At 42.5% G+C, this 24,243-nt stretch overlaps 3 protein-coding genes across 3 annotated transcripts; 1 reads left to right on the forward strand and 2 right to left on the reverse strand.

The window, feature by feature from the left end:
- The first annotated feature begins 113 nt into the window (after positions 1-113).
- Positions 114-9,057, forward strand: foxn1 (forkhead box N1). Its single transcript, XM_037470676.2, has 9 exons — positions 114-277; positions 2,865-3,000; positions 3,592-3,900; positions 4,340-4,435; positions 4,612-4,742; positions 4,891-4,987; positions 6,611-6,818; positions 6,947-7,381; positions 7,709-9,057. The coding sequence occupies exons 2-9, from the start codon at positions 2,884-2,886 to the stop codon at positions 8,011-8,013; spliced, it is 1,698 nt and encodes a 565-aa protein (XP_037326573.2). The 5' UTR covers positions 114-277; positions 2,865-2,883; the 3' UTR covers positions 8,014-9,057.
- Positions 9,007-20,075, reverse strand: unc119a (unc-119 homolog a (C. elegans)). The gene is made up of 5 exons (XM_037470689.2): positions 19,645-20,075; positions 11,010-11,120; positions 10,766-10,856; positions 10,096-10,268; positions 9,007-9,955 (listed from the first exon to the last, which is right to left on the reverse strand). The coding sequence occupies exons 1-5, from the start codon at positions 19,766-19,768 to the stop codon at positions 9,843-9,845; spliced, it is 612 nt and encodes a 203-aa protein (XP_037326586.1). The 5' UTR covers positions 19,769-20,075; the 3' UTR covers positions 9,007-9,842.
- A 1,203-nt stretch (positions 20,076-21,278) lies between these two features.
- crybb1l3 (crystallin, beta B1, like 3) lies at positions 21,279-22,552 on the reverse strand. Its single transcript, XM_037470711.1, has 5 exons — positions 22,475-22,552; positions 22,262-22,380; positions 22,032-22,164; positions 21,605-21,747; positions 21,279-21,513 (listed from the first exon to the last, which is right to left on the reverse strand). The coding sequence occupies exons 1-5, from the start codon at positions 22,538-22,540 to the stop codon at positions 21,345-21,347; spliced, it is 630 nt and encodes a 209-aa protein (XP_037326608.1). The 5' UTR covers positions 22,541-22,552; the 3' UTR covers positions 21,279-21,344.
- Between the last annotated feature and the right edge of the window lie 1,691 nt (positions 22,553-24,243).

Genomic DNA, 24,243 nt, shown 5'->3' on the forward strand with positions numbered 1-24,243 from the left:
CACACACACACACACACACACACACAGTGTATGAGTATGATATTCGGAGCTGCCAAAATGAAAATGTGAAACCAGCCCATCTTCCATTTCCATACATATTTGGACAGTCGATCTAATCCGAGTGCTCCTCTGTGAGGGTTGAGGAGGCGTGAGGCGCACAGATCCACCAGGTGTAACGGGCTCAGCCGTGGACAGGGGGGGGGGTCATGGCTCTGATTGAGAGAATCTGACTCAATCTACACGTCGGAGTCAAGAGGGGGCAGATAACTAAGTTTAGGTGAGTTCACTCAACAGTGTTGTTTGTGTAATCTCCTGCGATGATTGTATTCCCCGTTTGCCTGCATGTTTATTGGGAGCCGAGAGAGAAGGCAGTGAGGGGGGGGGGGGGGGGGGGGGTCAGGTGCTGAATGCTGGTTAACCGCTGTGAACTTCTCATATGAACGCTACTGATAAAACACTGTCAGTAAATAATCCCGGCGATAAGAGGAGCCGCGATATCGGTTGTTGTCCTCTGATTACGCTTGACATGAAAGAGCCCTGCTCTGAATACCCTCGTGGGAGAGGCATGTTGGAGGATTTGTATTTGACATGTGACATCGTTTCACACTTGCGCTTGATTCTTGAGGTAGATATTGTGCTTTAAACTCACCGTTCAGTGAAAGGTAACTTTTAATTTTGTGATTTCATCCTGTGGTGTTATGTGTTAATGTAGAAAAAAATCAATAAATTCTAATAATGTAACAATAATTAAATAAAAAATTCTCAAATTCTCTTTGATCAGCTGGAAAACTCAATGTCCTGAAGCTGAAAACGGGAATCCTTTTCTTTTAGAGAGGTTTGAGAGAATATTATGTTTTGGTGTAGATTAAACTACCTAAAAGTATATAAATGAGTTAAATATCTTATTAAAGTATTCATTTTGAATCTCTTATCTCTGATCAGAAGCCACATTTCTGAAGAGTCTAATCCTGGTTTCACATGCTTTAATGAAATCAGAAATATGTGAATAATCCTGTATATTGTAGATTGACTGTAGATATTCCACACCCAAGATGAATTTCCTTTACAGTGCTATACAAACATTACAGTGCCCAAATATGCAGCATGTGACTTTTTCTTTCACAATAGTGCATCAAAAGACAGGTAGGATTCATGACACTGTGTTGAACTCTTTAATCCTACAGCACAAACCCCTTAGTTTTTGTTTTTGCTTTCAAACCATAAAGACGAGAAAACAAGATGAGAGGTCAAAGGTGGTTTGTTGTTGATAAAAAGACAGTTTTCCAAAAATTACAATTAACAAATTACAATATCGCCTTGCTTACAGTATTGCAATGTTGCGTAATATGTTGATCTTAACCCCTGTATCATGATTCCTATCCACAGATTCTTGATTCCTATCCACAGATTCTTGCCCATACACAGCCCTATTTTGGAGTAATAAATGGGAGTAGTATGCAGGGTCTAAGGTGAAGGTGGCAAAACTAAAAAAAAAGAAGGAAAAAAATGAATTTCAAGTAATTTCAAGGTCTTGTGTTCAAAATGATACTAAAATACAAAATAAAGTTACGGATCAAAGTAAAGAGTAAAAATAAGCTGCAATCAATTCGCATTATTGTGCCTAAATTAGACATTACTCCACTGTATTTTTTAAATCCAAATAGTTGTTTAATGCTCTGTTAGTGCATTGAAAATGGAATGAAATAGTCTGTATACAAAGTACAATATTTCCATTTGTTGTGGAGCAGATGCAGTGTAAAAGTTGTGATGAAGTAAAGAAACTAAAAATGAAAGGTAAATGTATGTAAATACAATGAGTGTATCTTTCAACTGGACACTTTAGCCTTAGTTGAGGTGAACAGAAAGAGCTACGATTGCTACTCTCTCTCTCTCTCTCTCTCTCTCTCTCTCTCTCTCTCTCTCTCTCTCACACACACGCACACTACAGAGAAACGCACACTACAGAGAGAGGTGCATCTCCCTTTCTCTGCCTCAGCATTATTTGGCTTTACATGACCTAACAGCCATGGTTTGATGGCAGTTTTAATGAGCTTGCTTGATGTCAGGGGCTGAGGTTTCCTTCCGTGGAACTCGTGCCACGTGTCCGTCCTCTCCGCTGGGATCAGATGACACTTCTTTGCACTCAGCTGGAGAACCCCCCCCCCCCCCCCCCCTGCCCCCCCGTGCCCCCACTTATGTCAAACCTGACTTGGTGTAATAAATGGCGCAGAAAGTGAAGTGTTCTCACCCCTTGCACTCATGCCGTCAGAGGGCTCATTTCGGCGTAACTCACAGAGTAAATGGGATCTCAGAGGATCAGTAACAACAAGTGCTTCGTCAAAACGGTTGACACGTACTTCCTGTCATGTGTCAACAGCAATATAAATCAAAAGTAGAATAACAAACAGCTTGATGTTTTACCACTTGCTTTTTTCCACTCTTATCAGATTCCACTATTCAAAACAGTCGTTTTGGGAAAAAACGCTTATCAGCTCTCTTGCTGTGTGTTGATGAGACATCAATACCGCTCCGGTTGCGTTAGCTTAGCATGACGACAGGAAACAGGTTGGATCATGTTTTTTTTACCTGTAGACAAAGCAAGGATTTCTATAGAAGTGCCTCTATCTCAACTCTTTACGCTAAGGTTTAGATAAGTGTTTAGAGTTACTAGATTTGATCCACCACCTCAAATCCACTGGTCGCAAGAAAGCAAAAGATTACATCTTCGAAATGACTTTCGAAATGACTAACTAGCTGACGGTTCTAATGACTGATACGTGTCGTCCATCACAACCAATGCAGACCCCCTGTTGGACAAGAAAATGAAACAGACTAAATACTAAATATTTTCTTTCTCTTCGCAGGAGCAGATTTTGGTGCAGAATGTCACATTCGTTGACATTTCCTCACATTAGTGGCAAGTCACCTTCAACCCCTCGGGCAAGCCTACACACCTGGGAGCCCTGGGGCACCTTGTGCCAGCAAATGGCAGAATCCCAGGTACTAAGAAGCCTGAGGTCTAAACCCAACGGCTTCTTCTGTGTGACAATGGAAAAAGAAAAGGATTTAGGACTCTCACCATGTCTGCTTTTATTTTGAAAAATGACCGTAGTTTCCCTTTGGCTTTCAGAGGACAACTGTTTTAATCACCCTATGATCTATATTTCTATTTTTTGGTTAAATAACTGGGGAACAATCAACCAAATTTTGGATATACGCAATATCATATTTTTGCTGAGAAGGACTATGTGTTTAATCTGGTATTTAATGTTCTGAATATTACATATAGAAACTATTACATTATTTCCTCAAATGTCAACACTGGATTTCACCACAGAATGAATATACATTTCCTACTCTATAAATAAATGTTTTATATGATATTATATTCTAAGCAAATATATAGTTTGATGGGATTAGATCTGGTTAAGCATTTTAGGACCTTCTTGTTCCAGAAATGGGACTATAATGGGACCATTGACCCCCCCCCCCCCCTCGCTGTTGATGAATTATTTTCGATTTAGTTAAAATCGTGATTTGCATCTTTGACGATGTGTGTCACTGTGATGATAATCCCCCCCCCCCCCGCAGACCAAAGAGGGCAGGGGCGTCTGCTTCACCCGGCAAGAGAGCAACAACTTCAGCCTGAGGACGGCGGTGGCGAGCAGGAGGCACAGCGCCGACGGCACCATCGGTCCAGCCTCTGGATCAACACCGCGAGGAGCCTCTGTGGACCGTTACCATCCGTACCTGCGTCAGTTCAGCGATGGAGCCGTGGCGTCATCCTTCAGCTGTGTGCAGGAGGTGTGCGGCCCTGGAACTTGTTCGTCATCGCCGTCGTCATCATCGTCGTCGTCATCATCGTCGTCGCCCTGGGACCAGCACAACGGGAGCATTCAGGTTTCTCAGTTCATGCGACACTTATTTTACCCTGACTTTTTATAAAGGAAGGGAGTGAGTAGACAGAGTGACATACACCGTGCATTACTGAGCAGGATCTAATTTAAATGCAAATGTTAAGGCAGCTATAAACAATATATTTTTCATAAGAATATATGACATGATTGTGGCACTGTATGAAGCTTCCTTCTTTATAGAATCACTTTAAGAAGGAAAGTTTTACCTTCTGAAGTTTACCAATCAACATAAAAACTGGTCTTTGTTGTGCTCCCAACTTGTTTTCTACTTCTAACAAGTTGCCAAATTAGGCCATTAAGATAATTTTAGGCAGAAATGTTAGTTGAAATTACATTTTTCTACATGCATGTAGCTAAACATGCATGTAGAAGCATTAAGCATAAAGTTGTTGTCTCTTAACAACTTTACTTTTTTTTAGCAGAGTTCGTTCCCAGAACTGCTGCCTTTACGAGTGGACCCTTCCTGCTTCCTGTCTCAAAGCTATCCTTCCTACAGCTCATCGAGCCCTCTACAACAGGTGAGTCGTTCAAGAGTTGCATCAAGGGCCGCGATGAAGAGAGGGGTCTGCGTACCGATCAATATGCACATTACAAAGATATTTAGGTTAACCTTCTAACAATCTGTAAAACATAGCTGCCTTTGGTTGTTTCCAGTTCTCAAGTGTTTGTGTGATTGTGTGTGTGTCCTCTACAGGTCTCTCCTCGACTGTACTCCAATAATGACCAGTCCAACGGCTCCAAATATTCTCTCCAAAGTCTCTGCACTCAATCACACCTGGAGAGCACCGCCCAGTCCCTCTTCCCCAAGCCAATTTACTCATACAGGTGACATTGAGTCGCATTTTAACACATTTTGCCATCTTTTATATTTCTGTCTATCCTTATTGTGAAGTCATATTTAAATCAACAGTGTTCTTATAGGATTCTTGTGCATTGTTCATTTTCACATTTCACATTTCCTTTATGACTGCAGCATCTTGATCTTCTTGGCTCTGAAGAACAGCAAGACAGGAAGCCTGCCAGTCAGTGAGATCTACAGCTTCATGAGCGAACACTTTCCCTATTTCAAGGTACCTTTGTCTTTCACATATTAAAAAAAAACACAGAGGCACAACTGGAGCAGCAGTAGTTGCTGAAGTGAAACACTTTAACAGCCCATAGCAATAGAATACTGCAGTGAAGTGCATTTCAACCATAAGGATAACAAGAAATTGCAGTGCAATTTCATCAAATGAGTCGATTTACCACGTGCTATAGCTAAGAACCATTATAAGTACAATTTAAGTGTTACAATTTGTTAGTGTGTTTAGTCATGGTACAGTCTGAAGAGGTGTGTCTTTAGTTCGCGGCGGAAGATGTGAAGGCCGTCCTGATGTCATCAGAGAGCTCGTTCCAGCAAAGAGTCGTGATCTTGTCGAGTGCTTTGCTCTCAGTGAGGGAGGAACAGATGCAGAGCGGAGTGTGCGGGTTTGGGATGTAGGGTTTGACCATGTCCTGGATGTAGACTGGACCCGATCCATTCACAGCATGGTACGTGAGCACCAATGTTTTGGACTGGATCCGGGCAGCCACTGGTAGCCAGTGTTTCTCGCATGTTACCAAACTACATCTGTGTTGCAGCTGACAGTAATTTCTCCCCAATGATTAATGGCATTCTGTCACTACACCTGCAGCCAGGTGGCCCTGGACTGGCTGAGCGGTAACCTGTTGAGGCAGGAGTTTAATGAGGAGAGGTTTGGCATCTGTTTAATATTCTAATAATGTTATTTTTAGTGTGTGTAGGGAATCGTTAAATCAAATCGGATATGGACATATCATAATTATTTGATAAAGAAAAAACGTGGGAGGGTAAAAAACACAATAAAACATAAAATGAAGGCACTGCAGGGTAGGACTTCTGCTTGAACTCTGGGTCCACAAAAACACGGTGCATTCTTGAAAGGATTCCAGCTATCTACAAATCAAATATGTTCAGACTCACCTCTGGAAAGGGCTCAAAGACTTGCTGCCATTTGTATTTAAGAAGGCCTCTTACAGATGGCTGCCTTCCAAACAGCTGCCTGTAACATTAAACACAGGCTGCAGGGCCACATATGGCAAATGATAAGCAATACTCAAATGAAAATCAAAGTATACAAAGGCAAAGACCTTTGAGATGGGTCTAAAAACTTTCTGGATGTTGTCAGGTACCCTTTGAGATCACTTCAGTCCAGAGGACACGCCGATATTAAACACTGCATTTTGTGAAAACATTAACAAACCTTTTAACCTTCAGATAAAGAGGTTCCTGAATATGCATCTATTTGTTTAATTTACTGTTGGTCTGTATTTTAGCTGTGCGTAATTTGTTGTCACTGTTAGCATTAAAGCATGCTATTGTTAGCATTCAACTTAAGACCTGCTGCCACACCAAGCTGGCAGCATGTTTTTAGATTACAACTGGATACTTTTCACTTACCAAAGAAATCCTTCACTGTTCCAGCTTGTGAGAATATGTTGTTTTCCTTCATGTTATGTATATAATAGAAGGTCATGTATCATTGATTAGACAAGCAATATATGGACGTCCCGTCACTGTTATTATATTTGACAGCTTTTACAAATTTGTGGAATTTTAAAAAGAAAATAATACATATTTTATAAAACATTGTCCTTCCCATATTCCGCATCTATATAATGGTCTCTGTTTTCAGACAGCTCCCGATGGATGGAAGAACTCTGTGCGTCACAACCTCTCCCTGAATAAGTGCTTTGAGAAGTTGGAGAACAAAAACGGGAACTCCTCTCGTAAAGGCTGTCTTTGGGCTCTCAATCCCGCCAAGGTGGAGAAAATGCAGGAGGAGCTGCACAAGTGGCGCCGCAAGGACCCCGTCAGTGTTCGCAGTAGCATGGCGAGACCAGGTGGGCCCCTCCAACGCATCGACGGAAGACAAGATTAAGTGTACCGTGTGCAGAGATAGACCTCTACTTAATTTCACTTCATCTTATTTAATTCACAATTAATCAATCAATACTTACTTTTTCCACAGAAGACCTCGATCGTCTACTGGGAGTGAGACCAAACAAGCTCAGGTCTTTGCCATCTTACACAAACCCCTCTTTGCTGTCCAGGGTGGCGCCCAACTATGGCGCCACCTCGACCTCGCGCGACCCGGCTCAGCTTCGGCCGCCGCTTCGCCGCCCTCGCGTTCAGCCTCATCAGCCGTGCTACCTTCCACCGGGCGCTGCTCACCCCAGCAACTCTTTTGCCGTGTGCTCACCCTGTGGACTCCTGCCCGCAGCTGGCGTCCCGTCGGCCGCGGACGGCTTGCACTCCCCCGCGGCCGGCAAGATGCCGCCCAGCTACAGCGGCGCCCTGCAGTCAGGGTACAGCTCCAGGAGCATGCAGGAGTTGCTGTTGGAGGGAGATGCCAGTTACGACATCGACACGCTCAACCCCAGTCTGATTGACCTGCAGCTGCAAGGTATGAAAGGCGGTAGAAGCTGCATGAAGGAGAAATGATGGATGGACACATGGCATCATCACGACATTCACTTGGGACACAGAATGGCAACTCAACAGGCCACACTGAAGTCTTTGTTTGAGCTAACTAGCTAACTAATGCTAACTAATTGGCCTGTTTTAAGGTTCTAGGTGTGAAAATGTTGGATATTGTTTGGGTCTGCAGAGAGGAAGCAAAAGCAAAGATGCAATGAATCACATCCATCACCACTTAATTTTTTTTTCACAACGCACATTTCGACGTCTCCCTGCAGGAAAAGACATGTTTTCCTTTCTGCCCCCCCCTCAGGTAACCTGTGGGAGGAGTTACAGCAGGACAGCCTGGTGTCTGATCCACGAGATACCGCTGTGACTCCGCACACAACCTCCACCCTGCCGGACGTCCCCACCGGCTGCCTGGTCACGTCTGCTGGCGGCCAGATGTCAGAGGTGACAGCCGTCGCTCGACCGAAAGCGGAGGACGAAGAGGAGAACGCAAGCAGAGTCTTTGATCAGCACGGATGTTTGACTGGACTGCACCCTGCGCTTTATTCAGGGGTAGAGAGTCTTGCTGGGTATCTGACTTCCTGCGCCGCAACCCTCTCCTTAATGTAAAGGATGTACTATATCAATATATTGATGGATGTTGCCAGTTGCTTCTTGCTATAGTATTAGCTTGGTTGCTTAAACCATCAAGTCCTTGCCGTAGGAAATAGTCTCTCTTTGGTCTGTTTCAACACACATTTCATTCCTCATTATTTATTTGCAAGACTTCCAGCTATATATTATAGATAGTCCCGTTAGAGATAGATTTATGTTAATGTGACAAACAACTGTTTTATTAATTGAAGGTTCTCTCTCTCTCTTCAAGTGAGTGGGCCGACTTTGACACACACAAAACAATCCAGGTATAAACCAAATAATCTGGTTACAGTAAAGCTCATATATTCCTACCCAGAGGTTTAAGTAACTGTGCTTGCCTGAGTAATGGTGATACGGGGTGTCATGCAACGATGCAGTAAGACTGTTGTCACAGAAGATGGCAGCATTTTGTGACAACAGCAGCTCGTTCAAAATGATGAGGAATTATACTTACTTACTAAATGACAACAGTGATAGAAACACTCTCTTTCTAAAGGCATCGTCATCAACTAATTGTAGATTAAATAGGTTAAATTGTGTGTGTCAAACATGCAAATTATTGTATTTATTCAAGCAACTTATTTTTTTCAGTCTTTAAACATGTATAAAAGACTTATTTAATTACTGCCTTTAAATGTTAGAGGAGGTACATTTGTGAACCTGTGTCCAAAAATCATCAATACTATATTGTATAAGATACCATTTAATTTTAAACTATTGAATAAGGAAATATCACTTGGAATACAGGTCAGCGAGAACCAGACTGGATGAATATATTCAATCGTGAACAGGAAGTCATTAACTGTATACCTTACCTCAGGGTAGTATTAACCTTTTTTGATTCTTATTATTTATATGCCTCACTGTTTTGAGTGTCTATTATCTGCTCAAAAGGAGTTTTATCATTCTATTTACTTTTCTGTTTCACTCTAATATTTTGTGAAAAAAACAAACAAACAATGTATATCAAGACTTGGAAAAAATATTTATTGCAGTAATGGAATTTCCGCTGTCAAAACTTTACATAGTTCTTTATTTTGTACTTAAAACATTCATGGTGTGTTCAGTACTACAGGGAACATACTGGATATCAAAATTGGTATGGTATTGATTTTTTCGACACTTCAAAATGGGTATTAATTTAAAAAATACTCCTTAAGTAGGCTTGTAGAGCTACATGAAAACTTACAACAAATGACACACTGACAAAGTTCACATTTCTGTTGGTCGTTCAAACCAACGATGACAGAATGAATCATTGGGATGTGTGCTACTACAAATTTAAGAAACTTCTTGAGTACAAATGTTAATGAGCGTCCTATACAAACTATATAAATGTACATCTGAATGGACTACTTATTATTAAACTTTTTTGGGGTATCTTAATTTCTCTTTTTGTTTTTTTTGAAGTGTCTCTGACTCACCGTGGCCTTTCTCTGTTCATTTTATTAGCCATTAAAACCCACAAAATCCAACGTCTTGTTGATGATCAAGTGGAACCCACATACACAGGCTGAAATCAACATTATGTACAGACACTTAGCTGCCCACACACTCGCTCACACACACACTGATGATAAAACTGGCAGAATTCGATGTTCCTGCAAAGAGGCCAAGGGAGAAATCTATTGGTCTGGCAGCTGAATACCTGAATGGGAAATGAAGCAGCTAACAGTAGGGAGACGAGAGCATTTAATGCCAATGAATTGTCCATCAGTTCATCTGTTTCTGGTCCTGAAGAGGTACATGTCATGTATGATGTCTAGACTATACGGAGAACTGAGAGGTGGATGGTGGTCTTCTTATGGCCCCCCACTGTAGGAATAGTCTGCCTTGTTGTGCATCACCAGCTTGTTGTCCACAAAGTAGAAGCTGTCAGACTGCGTCTCGTAAGGATTTAGGATCATCTCGCGCACTGAGAGACAGAAGGAAAAACACCACACAAAACTCAGGATTTGACATTGAATCAAACCCGGTTAGATGTTAGAAAACGTCTCAGTGCGTGGCTGTGTTTGTCTCTTGTGGTCATGCGTGTGTGTGTGTGTGGACACTCACTGATGTCCTCTGACAGCGGGGGGAACTCGTAGATGTGCTCACACGTGTTCTTGCTGCTGGGCATGCAGAAGCCAAATTCAAAATCAAAGCTCTTGAGCAGCTGATCGCGAAAGTAGTGTCTCTCTATCATGCGGAAGTTGTTGATGGGTGTGTCTCCCACGGTGAACTCAACTCTGCAGAAACACAGGGAGGACATGTGTTCACCAACCTGCAGGCGAATAAGAAGCTTTGGGCACGGGTCAAAGGTTAATTCCACTTTATTTTAACTGGAACTGTTGTGGCCTTGATTTTTTTATTTTTATTACATGAAACACAAACCTCTTCCATTATATGGTGCACAGAGCACATTATATCTAACATACATCACACATTATATCTAACATAGATCATCCAAATGACGGAGTTTGGCAGTCACAATGGAGGAGTCTGATGATGAACACGACTCCGGAGTACTGGCAACTGGTGGCCCGCTCAGCAGGTGGCGTGGAGCGCCGGCAGCCTGCCGTCCCACGCGGACGTCCGCGCACCTCCCACACCCGTCATGGGGGTCCTCTGGCCGCGCACCGGGGGGGTTGATCGCACATTTACGGCACCATTCAGCTCCATACAGACACACGTCTCTTGCTCTCTCGCGGGCTTTAAAAAAAACAGAGTGAATTGCGCAACTTACGTGGCTCCGACCTGCCGCAACTGCAAGAAGGCCGGGGTGAACTGGTATCGGACAAAGCGGCCGGCGTTTGGGTCACATTGTTTTCTGCCTTCTGGTTGACGAGAGACATTTAAAAGACAAGAAGGGAGGAGGCTGAATTAATGAAAGATCCTGTAGGACATTAGATGATCCTTCGCAGGGTCATCGGGTGTTTGTGGATCGGTTTTATAACGTGTTTATCTTGTTTCCATAGTTGGGAGCTGACCTGTGGGAGGTTTGGTAATCTCAAACAGGACCGTCCCTGTTTCCATGTCACGGATCTTAAACCTGGTGAAGTCGATCATGTGGACATTTTCTTCTGGAGAACAAAGATAATCTGAAAAAGAGAGAAAAGAGCGTTGAGATTGTATTCTCCTCTGCTACTACAGACATCTATTTCTTCTATTTACATGATGCCTGAAAGAAATGAGCCTCTCATATAAGACAGCAGGCTTTTGATTAATGAGAAACCTGTTTAGTCCTCTGCCTCCATACAGTAATATCTGATGTAACGAGCAAGTCTGAACTGATCTCCGGCGTAAGCCTGCGGCTCACTGAATACGTTCGACTGACCTGTTTTTGGGGGGTTTGTTCAACTTGGAATTTACAGATCGATCTGTGCCAAGGCGTGAAGCCTGTCAGACATTCAATGACTGAGGTCGTTGTTAACGCCATACTTCATGTCTCCAGTGTAGTCATCTAGGTCCTATGGGTACTGTTTGGTTTTATGTAAGTTTGATTTAGTTGACTTTGAGGGCCTGTTGGAGATTGAAATCTCAATATGTTTTTAAATCTTTAATCACAATAGGCATACAAGTTAAATGTATAGTATTAAATACTGAACATTAAAAAAAAAACGACACATTACACACACACGCGCAAACACACACACACACATCGTTATTTAAATGTTGTTGACTGGACCTCAGCAGGGTGATTGTACCGTGCGCATGTGTGTCTGTGTGTGTGTGTCTGTGTGTGTGTGTGTGTGTGTAGACGTGAGACACCCCCCCTTCCAACGTGGCAGGATTAGACCTAAGAGGCTTATTGTGTTTTAACATCACATGGACCGGCTGGTTGGGTGGTGAGTGTCTATCAGACACACACACACACACACACACACACACACACACACACACACACACACACACACACACAAACAAACACACACGCCCATTAGCTATCTCCTCAGGGTTATGATAAGGGCAGTTATTATTGTCAGTCTATAAGTTGTATAAGAGCTAAAGGGTCCTTTTTACTGATGACCTTGTGTGTTAAAAAAGAATGTGTGTGCAACAACAGAGGTCAAAATGAATAAGATGCACACACACACACACACACACACACACACACATGCCTGCGCACACACAAGCTCACACTGATGCATACTCTACTGTTTTGAGAGGGTTAGAGAGCAGATGGGCCAAACAAGCTTTAGCCACCTGCTTGAAGATATTTATAGTCAAGTACAGGACATCATACCTGACACCTTGTCTAAATATGCCACTCTGGTGAAACAGGACTATTTAGAGCTTATTGTTGGAAGGCACAGTGTGTAATCTTATATCTATATCTTCTTAAAACAAACCCAGAACACCCGCACCCAGTGATGAATTATTAGAGTACTGTCAAGGCCCAAAGTTAGTGTTATCGTGCAACTACGCTTGTTACCTCGCATGCAATGTACTGTACACAATGTTACTGAAACATGTAGTGTACAGTAAGTAGTTGAGACTAAAAAGCCACCACTTCAGCAATAGCAATCAATCAGTGCAACAAGGATAACGTAAACAAGACTGAAACCAAATGAACTCAGCCACGCTTACTCAAGCACAGTATGATCGCTCGGCTCAGAGCTGTTCTTTCGTGAACTTGTCGGCTTAGACAAAGCGGCCGGGAGAAAGCAGACAGGAGGAATTACTGATTATTACTGATCACTGATACTGAAGCCGATGCCTGTGTACACGTAATGTTTGTTTCCAGTGAGATAGTAATGACTTTATTTAGGGACTCTCTTATTGTAATAATAACTGTTCTCTATAAACAATACTTGCATTTATAGTGTCAGCTCTATTGATAACAGCAGCTTCTACCTCCACTTCCCTTCCTGTGGGGGACCGCAGTTCCCTCCTGGAAAGGGAGGGGGTGAGCAGAGCATTATTTAGTCGGTTGCAGTCTGAAACTCACCACAAGATGCCACTAATTCTTTTGCACCGGGCTTTAAGATGCTGTAGACTTCATCTTTTGGACCAACCAAATATAAACAGATTTAATGAAACACTTGTGACCACAACTTTCCAACTAATTGAATCTTAGTCAGTTGTTTTTGGCCCAATGATGGTTTTAATGTCAGTAGTTAGATTAGTTTAAGTGGCATAAAATCATATCACAAGTTATCTAATGCCATTGAAAGATGTAATGTCCCCAGTTAATCATGTTAAGGAAAAATCAGCAATAACTATAGACTGATTGTTACCTCTGTAAATGTTGATGGGAATTATGTTTTGACAAAGCATTGTATACATATGCATATGTGCATAAAACACACACACGTGTGTGTGTACGTTGGCTTGAAGCTGTTGCATCGCAGAATGCACGGGGCTTGTCTCTGCTGCTCATTTCATGTTAATAAACAGTAGGTGAGTGGAATGTTTCCAGGAATAACAACACACGGCCGGTACAGTTTGTTTCCGTGTTGGGTTGCTCAAAAACAAAAAGTCTGTTTACTTTGTCTTCCAAACTACAGTGGGAGGGTTAGAGATGCATCGCACTCTACCAGCCTCTACCAGCCACTGTCAGCCTGTTTGTAGGTTGTGGTTATAGTTGTTTCTATAGAACAGCAAATTAACCCTTTCAGAGACAGTCCATAGATATATAGAGCACTTTTATACGTAGGCAGAGTGTGTTTTAAAATAGTCCATATTAGTCCATGGTCCATGCTGTGTTTGTGCAATAAGTCATATTGATTTGTTTGTCGGTGTGTAATGCTGTACTGCTGACGCTGAACTGAGCCGTGATAATATGCAGTACAGAAACAGAAAAGCACCAATTTAATCTTGTTGTATTTTAAAATCAATATCTACTATGTCGTATGATAATTGAAAGGTTAATTCATGGGTTTTATAATGTATTAATAACAGCTGTTGGATTTCTAAATTATAATTGTAGGGAAGTCTAAAACCATCCCTTTAGGATCTTAATGGTGTATTACAATTAATAATAATTTTATATTAGTCTAAACAGGGCTAGAAAGCTGCTGAAGGCAACAATGTTCATCCCCCAACTATAGTTTCATTGTGTGAATATATCAACTGAAGAGAGGATTGGAGTAAGTAAGGAACACAGCGTTTTAAAAGGGAACATTTCTGACAGACATATATTCATTTGATTTATTTGAAAAATCTGTTGTCAGAGTTTTCAGGATTCATCCTTGCGTTGCCGTCGACAACCAGCTGATTTTGTGAATCAGAGATGGCCACTTGCCAGACTTAGATGAAGCATTTCATCTGATACCTCAGCCGGTGGAATCCCTTTTACCGAGTCCAGTACAACCACGTAACTCATAGCAGCAGAGCTACAGCCTCTGCTCGGGGATCTACTGCTTTTTAAAAGAGGTTTGAGGAGTAGTAACACAAAATATTTTTAGAATCTCACTGATCAGTGACAATCTGATAATAATAATAATGTGGGAATAAGTGATCTCAGATGTTCAAAGTTATATTAAGTAATCGTATCATCTAACTCAGTAATAAAAGCTAACAAGTGTCCCTCCCAAAATGTTAAACGATTCTTTTAAGGATTTACTTGGGCTCTAAGACAACTATTACCATGCGGAAGTCTTTCTTTGTTTGATAAGAATGTTCTGAAATGGCTTTTCTTTGCTAGAACTGTGCAGTTCTCAAGCTATAAATATGCAATGTCGCACCCAAACATTGAAAATGACTATAACACTTTTGATAAATAAAACATGCTATTTACCCATCGCATGAATCACCTTATCTTTTAAACCATGAAATGCATATATTTCAGTTATTTCTTCTTTCCTGCTGTTTTCTACAGACACACACACACACGCACGCAGGCATAGACACACATGAAGTGCTCCACTCCACTTCCTTCAACGCCGTCACCTAGCAACACTCCTTCTGATTGTGTGCCAGCTCTATTAGCCCGTCTTTTTCCTTCCTCTCATCCACCTGGCTGCTCTGCAACAACAAGGTGCAGCAGCGTATCAAAGGAGAGTATCTTAGGTAAGGCATCAGTGGTATGCAAATGAATGAGTCACGTCCGATGAAGGTTCCTACCCGAAGCCGCCTTCTAACGACTGAAGGCTTCTTTTTGGGGGAATCAGTATGTGTGGACCGGCGTGTGTCAACAGTGACATTAATTACAATTTAACATAATAGATAACAATGTGCTTTTGTTTCCTCGTGGGGGAAAAAACATCATTAACTCCCAGTACAGGTGATATTCCATAACGACTTACAATATTAATCTTATTGGGATTTCCATGTACCTAATTGTTTTAGCCTCGCAGCGTTGTTTATAGCATATTTTAGTTAAACATAATGATTTTCATTAAACTGGCTTAGTCAATGAGTCTTGGAAAAATCCCTCTGGCTGCAGCCCCTCGAAAGGGAGTAAAATTAGCCCCATGTCTTGAGTCAATCAGTGTTCCTGTGTTCAGGCACAAAGAGCCTGTCTGACAGCAAAGTGGCACTCATAGGAGCAAGCATCCTGCCATTTATAGCTCCTTAATCTCAAAGATTAGCCCGGAGTTACAGATTCTCAGCACGGGGATTGACTTCACATGCCTTTTTCTTTCCATTTGACCCCGTGGTCTCCGATCGATGTGAAGACCGCTTGTTGAATTAAACCCAGAACGTGATGAAGAACAATTCAGATATGTTTACTTGCCTTCAAATGGAAATAATCCATAGCCAAGGGATGCCTGCCAGGCTGTTACGTGTCCCTCCTTTAATGGCGCCTGAAGGCAAAGCGGAAAGCGCTGAAGTTCGTGGAGAGGTTACATTCAGAGCAGCTGAATGCAGATGAGGATCTTCCCTCTTATCTTTTCTGCGGCCTGTGCCACAGTGTACTTATGTGAGAGGGGTTTTTTGAGGACAAATACTGTGGCCTAAGCTCCCTGAACCGGGGAGACAAAAATAACAATATGTTGGGACATGCTTAATTTTGGCATATGCTATACTCAAACTGTTTAAAAAAATACACCTGTGTGGATGAGTACAAAGTACAAACCACACACACACACACCTCCACACGCAGAATACATATATTTAGGGTTTAGGCTGTGAGAGTAACTTGGAGGGACACAAGATATTGTCTTCCTCCCTCTGTGCTCATGATCTAAAAAGAGATAAAAATAACGTAAAACTAGTGCATTTTTCAATTGATGGCTACTACTGTATATTCACAGGGTCTAATTATATACAGTAAGACATATAAAGGCAGTGGTAGGTTTTGGCCTTAAAAGCACTCTTTGAAGATGTAAAACTAGTAGTAAAACACTAACAAACTGTAGCACAAACAAATTTTAGCACTTAAATTGTACTTATAATGGCACTTATCTATAACATGTTTTGAAACTGCTTATTTGATGAAAATTGTACTTTCTTGTTACTTGTTCTTCTGAGTTTGTATCTCCACGATTGAAATGCACTTATTGTAAGTCGCCTTGGATAAAAGCGTCAGCTAAATGACATGTAATGTGATGTAATGTATGGAGCCAGTGAAGATGGGTCAGAATAAGCCATGACAAGGTCAAGTGTTAATGCAGAAAATATTTTTTCAGCAATGTACAGCTTGGATGCATAATTATGTACTTCCTGCATCCTGCTGGCTGACATTCTGTAGTTTTAGTGTGGATAAAAGTATCCTGGTGCACTGTGACGAGGTCTTTGAGATTATTCACAAAAATAATGTCGGTCTGAGCTGTTGAGATTGAGCACCAAAACCAAAGAATAGAAGTAGTTTGATAGGTAATGTTGCTGTCAACTGCATGTTTCCCCATTAGTGTCAATTAACCTCCAAAATCCAAACAGCTGGCAGTGTGGGACCTCAGACAGAAATATCAGCACTCTATAGGAAAATCTTACATAATGCACCTTGAACTTTGTAAATGGACGGATGTTGAGTAAATCCCACCCTGAGTGTGCCTGATTCAAAGAGAATGAGGACAAACAATTAAAAGGCAATTGTGTTGATTACTGATGTGGATGCTACAAGCCGCGTCGGATCACCATGAAAGAGTAACCTTGTGACAGCTGCGCATGTGAGATTAAGAGCTGGCTGCAGCAATCAATTCTAATTAAAGCTGTATCCATTCTGTTGGCGGACATCACAGAGTGAAAATCCCCGCCCGGCGCAGATAAAGCGCTGCTCTGTGTTGCAGACTTATTAAGACCAAATGATTGATCACCCATTAGTTTATAAGGAACCAGATTGAACTGACTAAATCAATTGGATGGGGCCAAAACACACATCAATGTTGATTCTTTGAGTCAGTAGCAAGAGAAAGCTTTTTCATCCCCAAAGAAACCATAACGAGGTCCGAGATATTTTGTTTCAAAACCCGAAAAAACGGCTCATGTGTGAATATTTGGCTTTACTTCCTGTCTTTGTGTGTTTTGATCGTCTGTCCTGCTGAGGTGTTCCCTCTGTTCCTTGGTTGATACCCCCCTCATGTTGCTTGTTCTCTTTGGCTTTCCCAGAATGTTGTGTTACTGCTGTAATTTCTTAGATTTTCTGCATTAGGGTCGTTAATGTGCAGCTTTGGCTGCATGATAACTACAAGTTGGACAATCCTGTCTGAGTAGCTTATTATAAACATCGTACAGTCTTGGCGCATCACACTGAAAGACAAAAGAGAATTTCCAGAATGAGGCGTCAATTCTGAATGTAAATATTATGTAACATCACCATCTTATAATAATAATAATATCTGACATGCCTGCCTGCATATCCCTAAATCATCCTTCATGTAAACTGATAATGTGTCATTTTCTTCTCTATTCTGCCGGTGAGACAATGAGGCGCTCGGCCTCGCTTATCAGCACTGAACCAGCATGACAGACTGGAGCGCAATGTCCCAAAATGGTGGCATTTCGCCCCTGGAAGCACAACTGTAAAAGTCATTTACACTGCGGGTAAACGCATCTGCTGCTGCCTTTCTCTCACACGGCGCATTTCGTTCTCTTGCAGCACAACAGCATAGCGTGAATTGTGCTTTTTTCTGTGGTGTGCTCTGACGATCTAAACAGGAAACAGGAAAATTGGAAAAAGATTCAAAGGAATTTGTATAATTGATAACAATGTATGATTAATAGTTCGAATTAAGAGAAATATCATTGTTGATGGGTTTACAAAAGACCGTCAACTATCTTTGAGAAAATGCTCCACATGTGATATTTTACTATTCAAGTTTGCACCCGTAGGACAAAACAACTGCGGGTTTAACTGCGGGTTTAATGCGACATCCGTGATGTCAACAAACTCATTTACGCCCTGGCTCCAGGGTCACTAACTGAGGCCTGTTGGGTTATTACTGTGTTTCAGCCCTCCTCACATAATCCAGATTAGGTCAGTGGAGAGCGGAGGCTACTGCGCCATCGTGGCTGATTTAGGTATAATTGCCCCACTGGAGCCCTTGCATCGCGTTTCTTTTCAGGGGAAACCAGATAAAAACATAATTGAAGAGATGAGAGCAAAGAGTTTATGTTTCAATTTAGGCAGGCAGGGGGGTCTCACACTTGCTACTAATAAAATTGAAGACAATTTAACACTCAAAATATAATTTGATTTAAAAAAAGGAAAACTACAATCATGCACCAAAAGAAGGTCCACTAAACCAAATCTCCATTAACAGTTTGACTGAAACAGACTGAAACACCTGGTTTAAAGATTCATAATATTTATTTGACATACCAATAAGGTCAATAATTAACTTTAATATTGATCATTAGACTGAGGAACCATAACTAATGGCTTCTTTTTTACATTCCGTAGGCCTCCTTTTGACTCCGGGGCAGCTCTGCAAACTGTACTTCAACCCACAATGTTTTACATTTCAATTTTCACATTTCCATCTTACCCTCAGAAATGATTTTATGACTAGAAATAAAAATAAAAATGTCTTAAACTCCCCTGACTTCACTCTGATGGAAACCATAGTTTCCTCTGACAATTCAGTCCTGTTTCCAGGACATAATCTGGAAACAGTTTCCACAAAAAGGCCGATAGTATTCTTCTCCTGTGTTTGTTCCAGCTGACTACAGTCTGTGTGACCAGCCATAATCAGTGGATCACATCACTGGCCACCTGCTCCCTCTGAGCCACAGGTGTCTCGAGGTGAGGATGAAGGAAGAGCCAGATTTATTTTTCACCAGGATTTTTTTAAGCACACCAGGAACTACTAAATCACCTTCTCCTCGTGTTTCAATGCCTCAGACCACATACTCAGAGACAGAGATATATGCAGACACCTGCCATCACACATGTTAGTGTTACACCTGACACGATGCTTGTCCCATCTAATGCCCAATCCAAATAGTAAATACATCAAATAGTAGCCTGACCTTTGTGCCCGCGATGCACACCGGCTAAAAGTGATCCGTCTTGCTCAAAGGCTTCAGAACATATCTGTGTCGCTGTCCATGGTATCTGAGCCTCGTTCCTCCAGACACCCGATCAAAGACGCAAAATGAACGCAGTGGAAATGTTACATTATTTGAACCAACAAGGAAGCATCGGCAGGTGGGTTGCACTAATCCCCCTGTAACCGCAGACTGCGCGGCTTTAACTAACCCTCCCCGCCGCGCGGACCGCAGGAGAAGGTTACTCACTCTTGGTGATCTTCTGCAGCCCGAGCACATCGTCGGGCGTTATTACGGTATTTCTGCGCAATTCTTCCTCAGTTGTGACCGGGATGCCCATGTTCGACGAGTTGCAGCCCTGCTGCACTTTCATGTCCAACGGGAGAGAGGCTTTGTTCGGTGAAGCGACCTGGCACGAGCTGATCGCTTTCTGATGCTCTCGGCGTCGTGGCCGCGGGAGCCGATTTACTTGCGTCGCAGCCTTTTAGTTGCGCGCTGGCTAATGCGCCGCACGGTAAACAGGCTCGGTGCCGCAACAAGAATAACTCACTCCGCGTTGCCTCCTCCCCTTCTCGAGCCGGAAAGGGATAAAAGTCAGCTCCTTAGCTCCCTCCCCTCCCGCCCCCGAGACTCATCGGTTCTCTTACAAGCTATTTAATCCAAATCCTGCGGCTTTAAACCGGTGCGTGGCCGACGGTGCGCGCGCCTCGTCATTCACTGATACGCCAGCGCGTGCATGGCTGGGCTTTACTCGGCATCGGTAACCGATTACTCGATATGGGTTCCCACATCCGGTGAGGAGGAGGTTCACGGGGGTCAGAAATAACATGTGGAGGTGACATTTCGTTGATGAATTGGTAGTTTGGTGTATACAAGATGGATATATATATATATATATAAATATATATCGGTGTGGCTTTTTGGATTTATTGGAGATGAAAACCGCTGCCTGAAGCTACTGGAAAGCATGTCGATAAATGCGTGGAGACTGAACTTCAAACAGTAAAGTTGTAGACCAAGACCAAATTATTTAGCAAAAAAAAACACCTTTTCGGGATGAGAGACAAAGCTGAGTTAGCTGCTTATTATCTGCGCACATTCCTTTTATCCACTGTTAACAAAACACATTAATAAGTGATACTTTAAATAACATCCTACTATAAGAACTATATGACCCCCAAGGAAAACAAAATACACAAAAGCAGCTTCATAATATTTTTATTTAATTTTTCTTCATTGGAAAGTTGCTTTCCAGATGCCAACATCCCTGAGAAAGTGTAATATGTAAATCTTCCGGACAGCTCCATCGATATGAGATGAAGCCAAAAGATAATCACATCTGCAACAACAACAACCCAGCGCAGCCACCTTTCTCTCTGGTTAATTCACAGGCTGGCTAGTGCCCCCATCCTGTCAGTGAAGTGAGCCGGCTGCTTTGAGGTGAGCAGACACTGCCTCCCTCAGCCGGGCAAAACCTACTGCGCAGCTGAGAGCTGTCCATGGTGGTACTTTGCGAGGAATGATATGGTCGTTCATCCCTTTAACTCTCTGGAATCTGTGGATCCCGGGAGTGGGAGAACGCTTTGGTGAACCGGCTTATTGGCGTCACGTCAGCTAGAAACACGTAGGCAAGTAAATAAAAATGAAATAAAAGGTTTATAATAGCATTGAAACAAACTAATAAACACAAACTACCCACTTTCATAATCTCTCTACGAGGTCTGTAGACAGAGAGTATTGTTTCAGTTTCTACGGGTGTTACAGTTACTCTGGAAGTCTGTGTCGATCAAAATCATTCACGATGCCACATACTCCCAAAACCTGCCTGTAAAAGCATCGACAATAATCAAAAGCCACGAGCTTGTGTGGCTAGTTGGCGGTTGAAGAATTCCCAAGGGATGGTTAGCAGCATGGCGAGCCTGACCCCTCCCTCCCCGCTGGACTCCTCTCTATGCGGTCATCTCGAAGCAGCCCCTGCGGTGCGTCTGCATGTCTCTCACCCTGCGGATGGACTGGATCTGGGGCTGGTTGGCTCCCCACTCGTTCCAGTGCTTGTAAGGCCCCATTTCGAACACATACTGGTAGCCGCGGTAGCCGGGGTACTGGTAGCCCACCCAGCTGCGAAGGGGAAGTGGAGAGAGACGCGAATGAACCTCCTCCTTCTCCCTCTTTATTTTTCATTCAATTCTAACGGACAGAAGTGTCTTACGTTCCACCGGTGACCTGAATGCTGGCAACGCGATCCTGGAAGCCGTAAGACCACAGGCTGGGGATGTCCTCATCGCACACCTCCATCTTACGCCCCTCAAAGCTGGGACATTCGTACAGGCAGATCTTGTGATCCTGGGGATCCTGTGACAGACACGAATCACATTTACGTTAGTGACTGTGCTTTTTCCCACAGGCGCTGTGGATGTTGGCGGAGCAGCTCCTGCTTTGAATAGTAATGCTCTTTTAGAAGACGGCACCAAACCCCTGTCAGAATAAATATAGTGAAAAAAGAAATGCCAGCTAATAAAAAAATCTTTCATGCAAAAATACTAGCAGTGAAATCGGCCTACGAAAACACATACAGTACAAGAGCATCGTGCCAACATTAGATGGTTGAAGGGAGAAAACGGAGCTGGACAACTCACCATCCTGACGGGCCTGACCGACATGAAGCGGTCACACCTGTAGCTGTTGGACCAGGTGTCCCAGCGGGGATACTCTCCCTTCTCCAGCATGAACATCTCACCGGTCATGTTCTGCTGCTCATAACCCACCCAGCTGGAGAGAAAGATAGAAACGTGCATACATAAGTCATTTAGAACATTTTTTTTGCAGCGTGGTACCACATGTTTTGTCGGCAGGCGCGTTGACTCACGGTCCACACTCTACTCTGATGGAGCCGATTCTATCGAAACCCTTCTCGCACAGGTTTTTGCACTCTCCGGACACCTCCATCCTGCGGCCTTGGAAGTTCTCAAATTCATAGAGGTACATCTGAAAAGCAAAACAAGCTGTTTGCATTAATTTCTTAACTATTTTCAGTGCATAATTTTGGATTTGAAATTAAAGAAGTAATTAGTCGAAGCACCTTGCTATTGCGCAGGCCAATGGCAGGGTGGCTGCCAATGCTACCTTGAGCACCTGAGTGAGACATGATCAGATCTAGAGACAGAAGCACAAGGTCAGTCAGACATTTTTGTCTGGTTCCTTCCAAGACAAGACAACTTTCATTTATTCATTGCCTTTTTGCTAAAAAGGAAACATTGTCTTGTTCGTAGTAGAAGAACAAGTATTTCTTCTTGCAATGTTCACAAAAAAACATGTATTTCACAATGTACAATGTGATGTTTTTCTGTAAAATCACAAGGGCTCTAAACAGTTATCCAACGCTCCCTCTGTGGAGGGAATATTCCACAAGTTTCCCCCTTGAACATAATAAGAAGCCCCAATGAATGTGGTTGAGTGAGCCCCTGTAACCACAACCAACAATGATGTCACGATGTACTGACAGACCATAGAGGACACTACTAGCAAAAAAAAATAGCAAATTAGTTGCTAGTTAAGCTATTAACTATTAAGCTGTTAACTAGCAACATAGAAAAGCCCTTCAATGATCCTTTTTTTAATGATAAAGAATTTAGCATAGCCTATTTTACGTCTTACCCCAGGAGAAGCAACTGAACATAAGAGCAGCAATAAAATGTCAAATCACACCAGGCTGTATAGTTTTTGTCAATATTCCAACTGCCCAGTTCAAAGTTGATGCTTCAAAAAGAAGCCGATATTTGCTTGGTTCTTTCAGTCCAAAAAAGCGTGAGCAGACAAGGAAAACCTCAGAAGCACCATTAATATCCAACGATTTTAGCAGATTTTGAAAAGTTTTAAAACCTTAAGTGGAAACTTACAGTTACACTTGCAGGACCGACCTTGGGAGAAACTGATGGACACAGGCGTTGCGAGTGGGTATATATATATATGTACATTCACATCCATGCCATGTCTACAGAGGCAAAATTCTCACCTCTCATTGGCTGTGTGCTCTTTGGAGCATGATGCGGGGTCAAAGGTCACGCCGCTTATCTACAGGCAAGTCGTGCTGACGCGGCTGCCTGTTTTGTTGTCCAGCACCATTGTGGGGGACCATGGAACAGTCCCTGCCATCAGCAGAAAGTTTGCTTTTCTACACACACGCATACACACACGCACACACACAAACACACGCACACAGTCATTTAGCTTTGCGCACAATACTCATGTTCCGTCCCTCACTTTATATTTATATTCTTTCTTTATTTTCTTTATTTTTTCTTCCCCTCTTTTTTTTTTTTACCCAGTTTCTCTGTGATGGGCTTTTTCTTTTTGTGTGTCTCTTTCTTTTGATACCCGGTGTAGGCAGTCCAAGCCTTTGAGCCCTGTGTGTGTAATGTGCTGACTGCAGGAGCGGCGTCCGTCGCTCTATTGTTCCCGAGAGGCCGGTGCTGGACACTCTTCTGCGAATTATAGTGCTGTACAGACAGGCCGTTTACATACACCTCATAACACCCCACTTACACAATCAGGCCATATGCACACATGCATTTGTGTGCATATTTGGAAAGAAATCGTCCACAGATGTTTGACTATGCAGCCATGAATCTCTCATGCGCACATATGCTTCTTCTGAGCTTTGAAAATGATCAGCTCACCCAGATTGGATATCAAACATGTCAGACAAGGGTATTTAAACATGTATACTGAATGTTTCTGTACGTGTTAAACCTGAAACCTCAAAGTAATTGATTGTGTGACACAATTATTTACTTCCTCAGCGACCCAGAGTATTAATGGTATACCGGATGTATTTCTGTAATATGTTTA

Source organism: Pungitius pungitius, chromosome 3 (genome assembly GCF_949316345.1).
Source record: "Pungitius pungitius chromosome 3, fPunPun2.1, whole genome shotgun sequence".
NCBI classification, from domain to species: domain Eukaryota; kingdom Metazoa; phylum Chordata; class Actinopteri; order Perciformes; family Gasterosteidae; genus Pungitius; species Pungitius pungitius.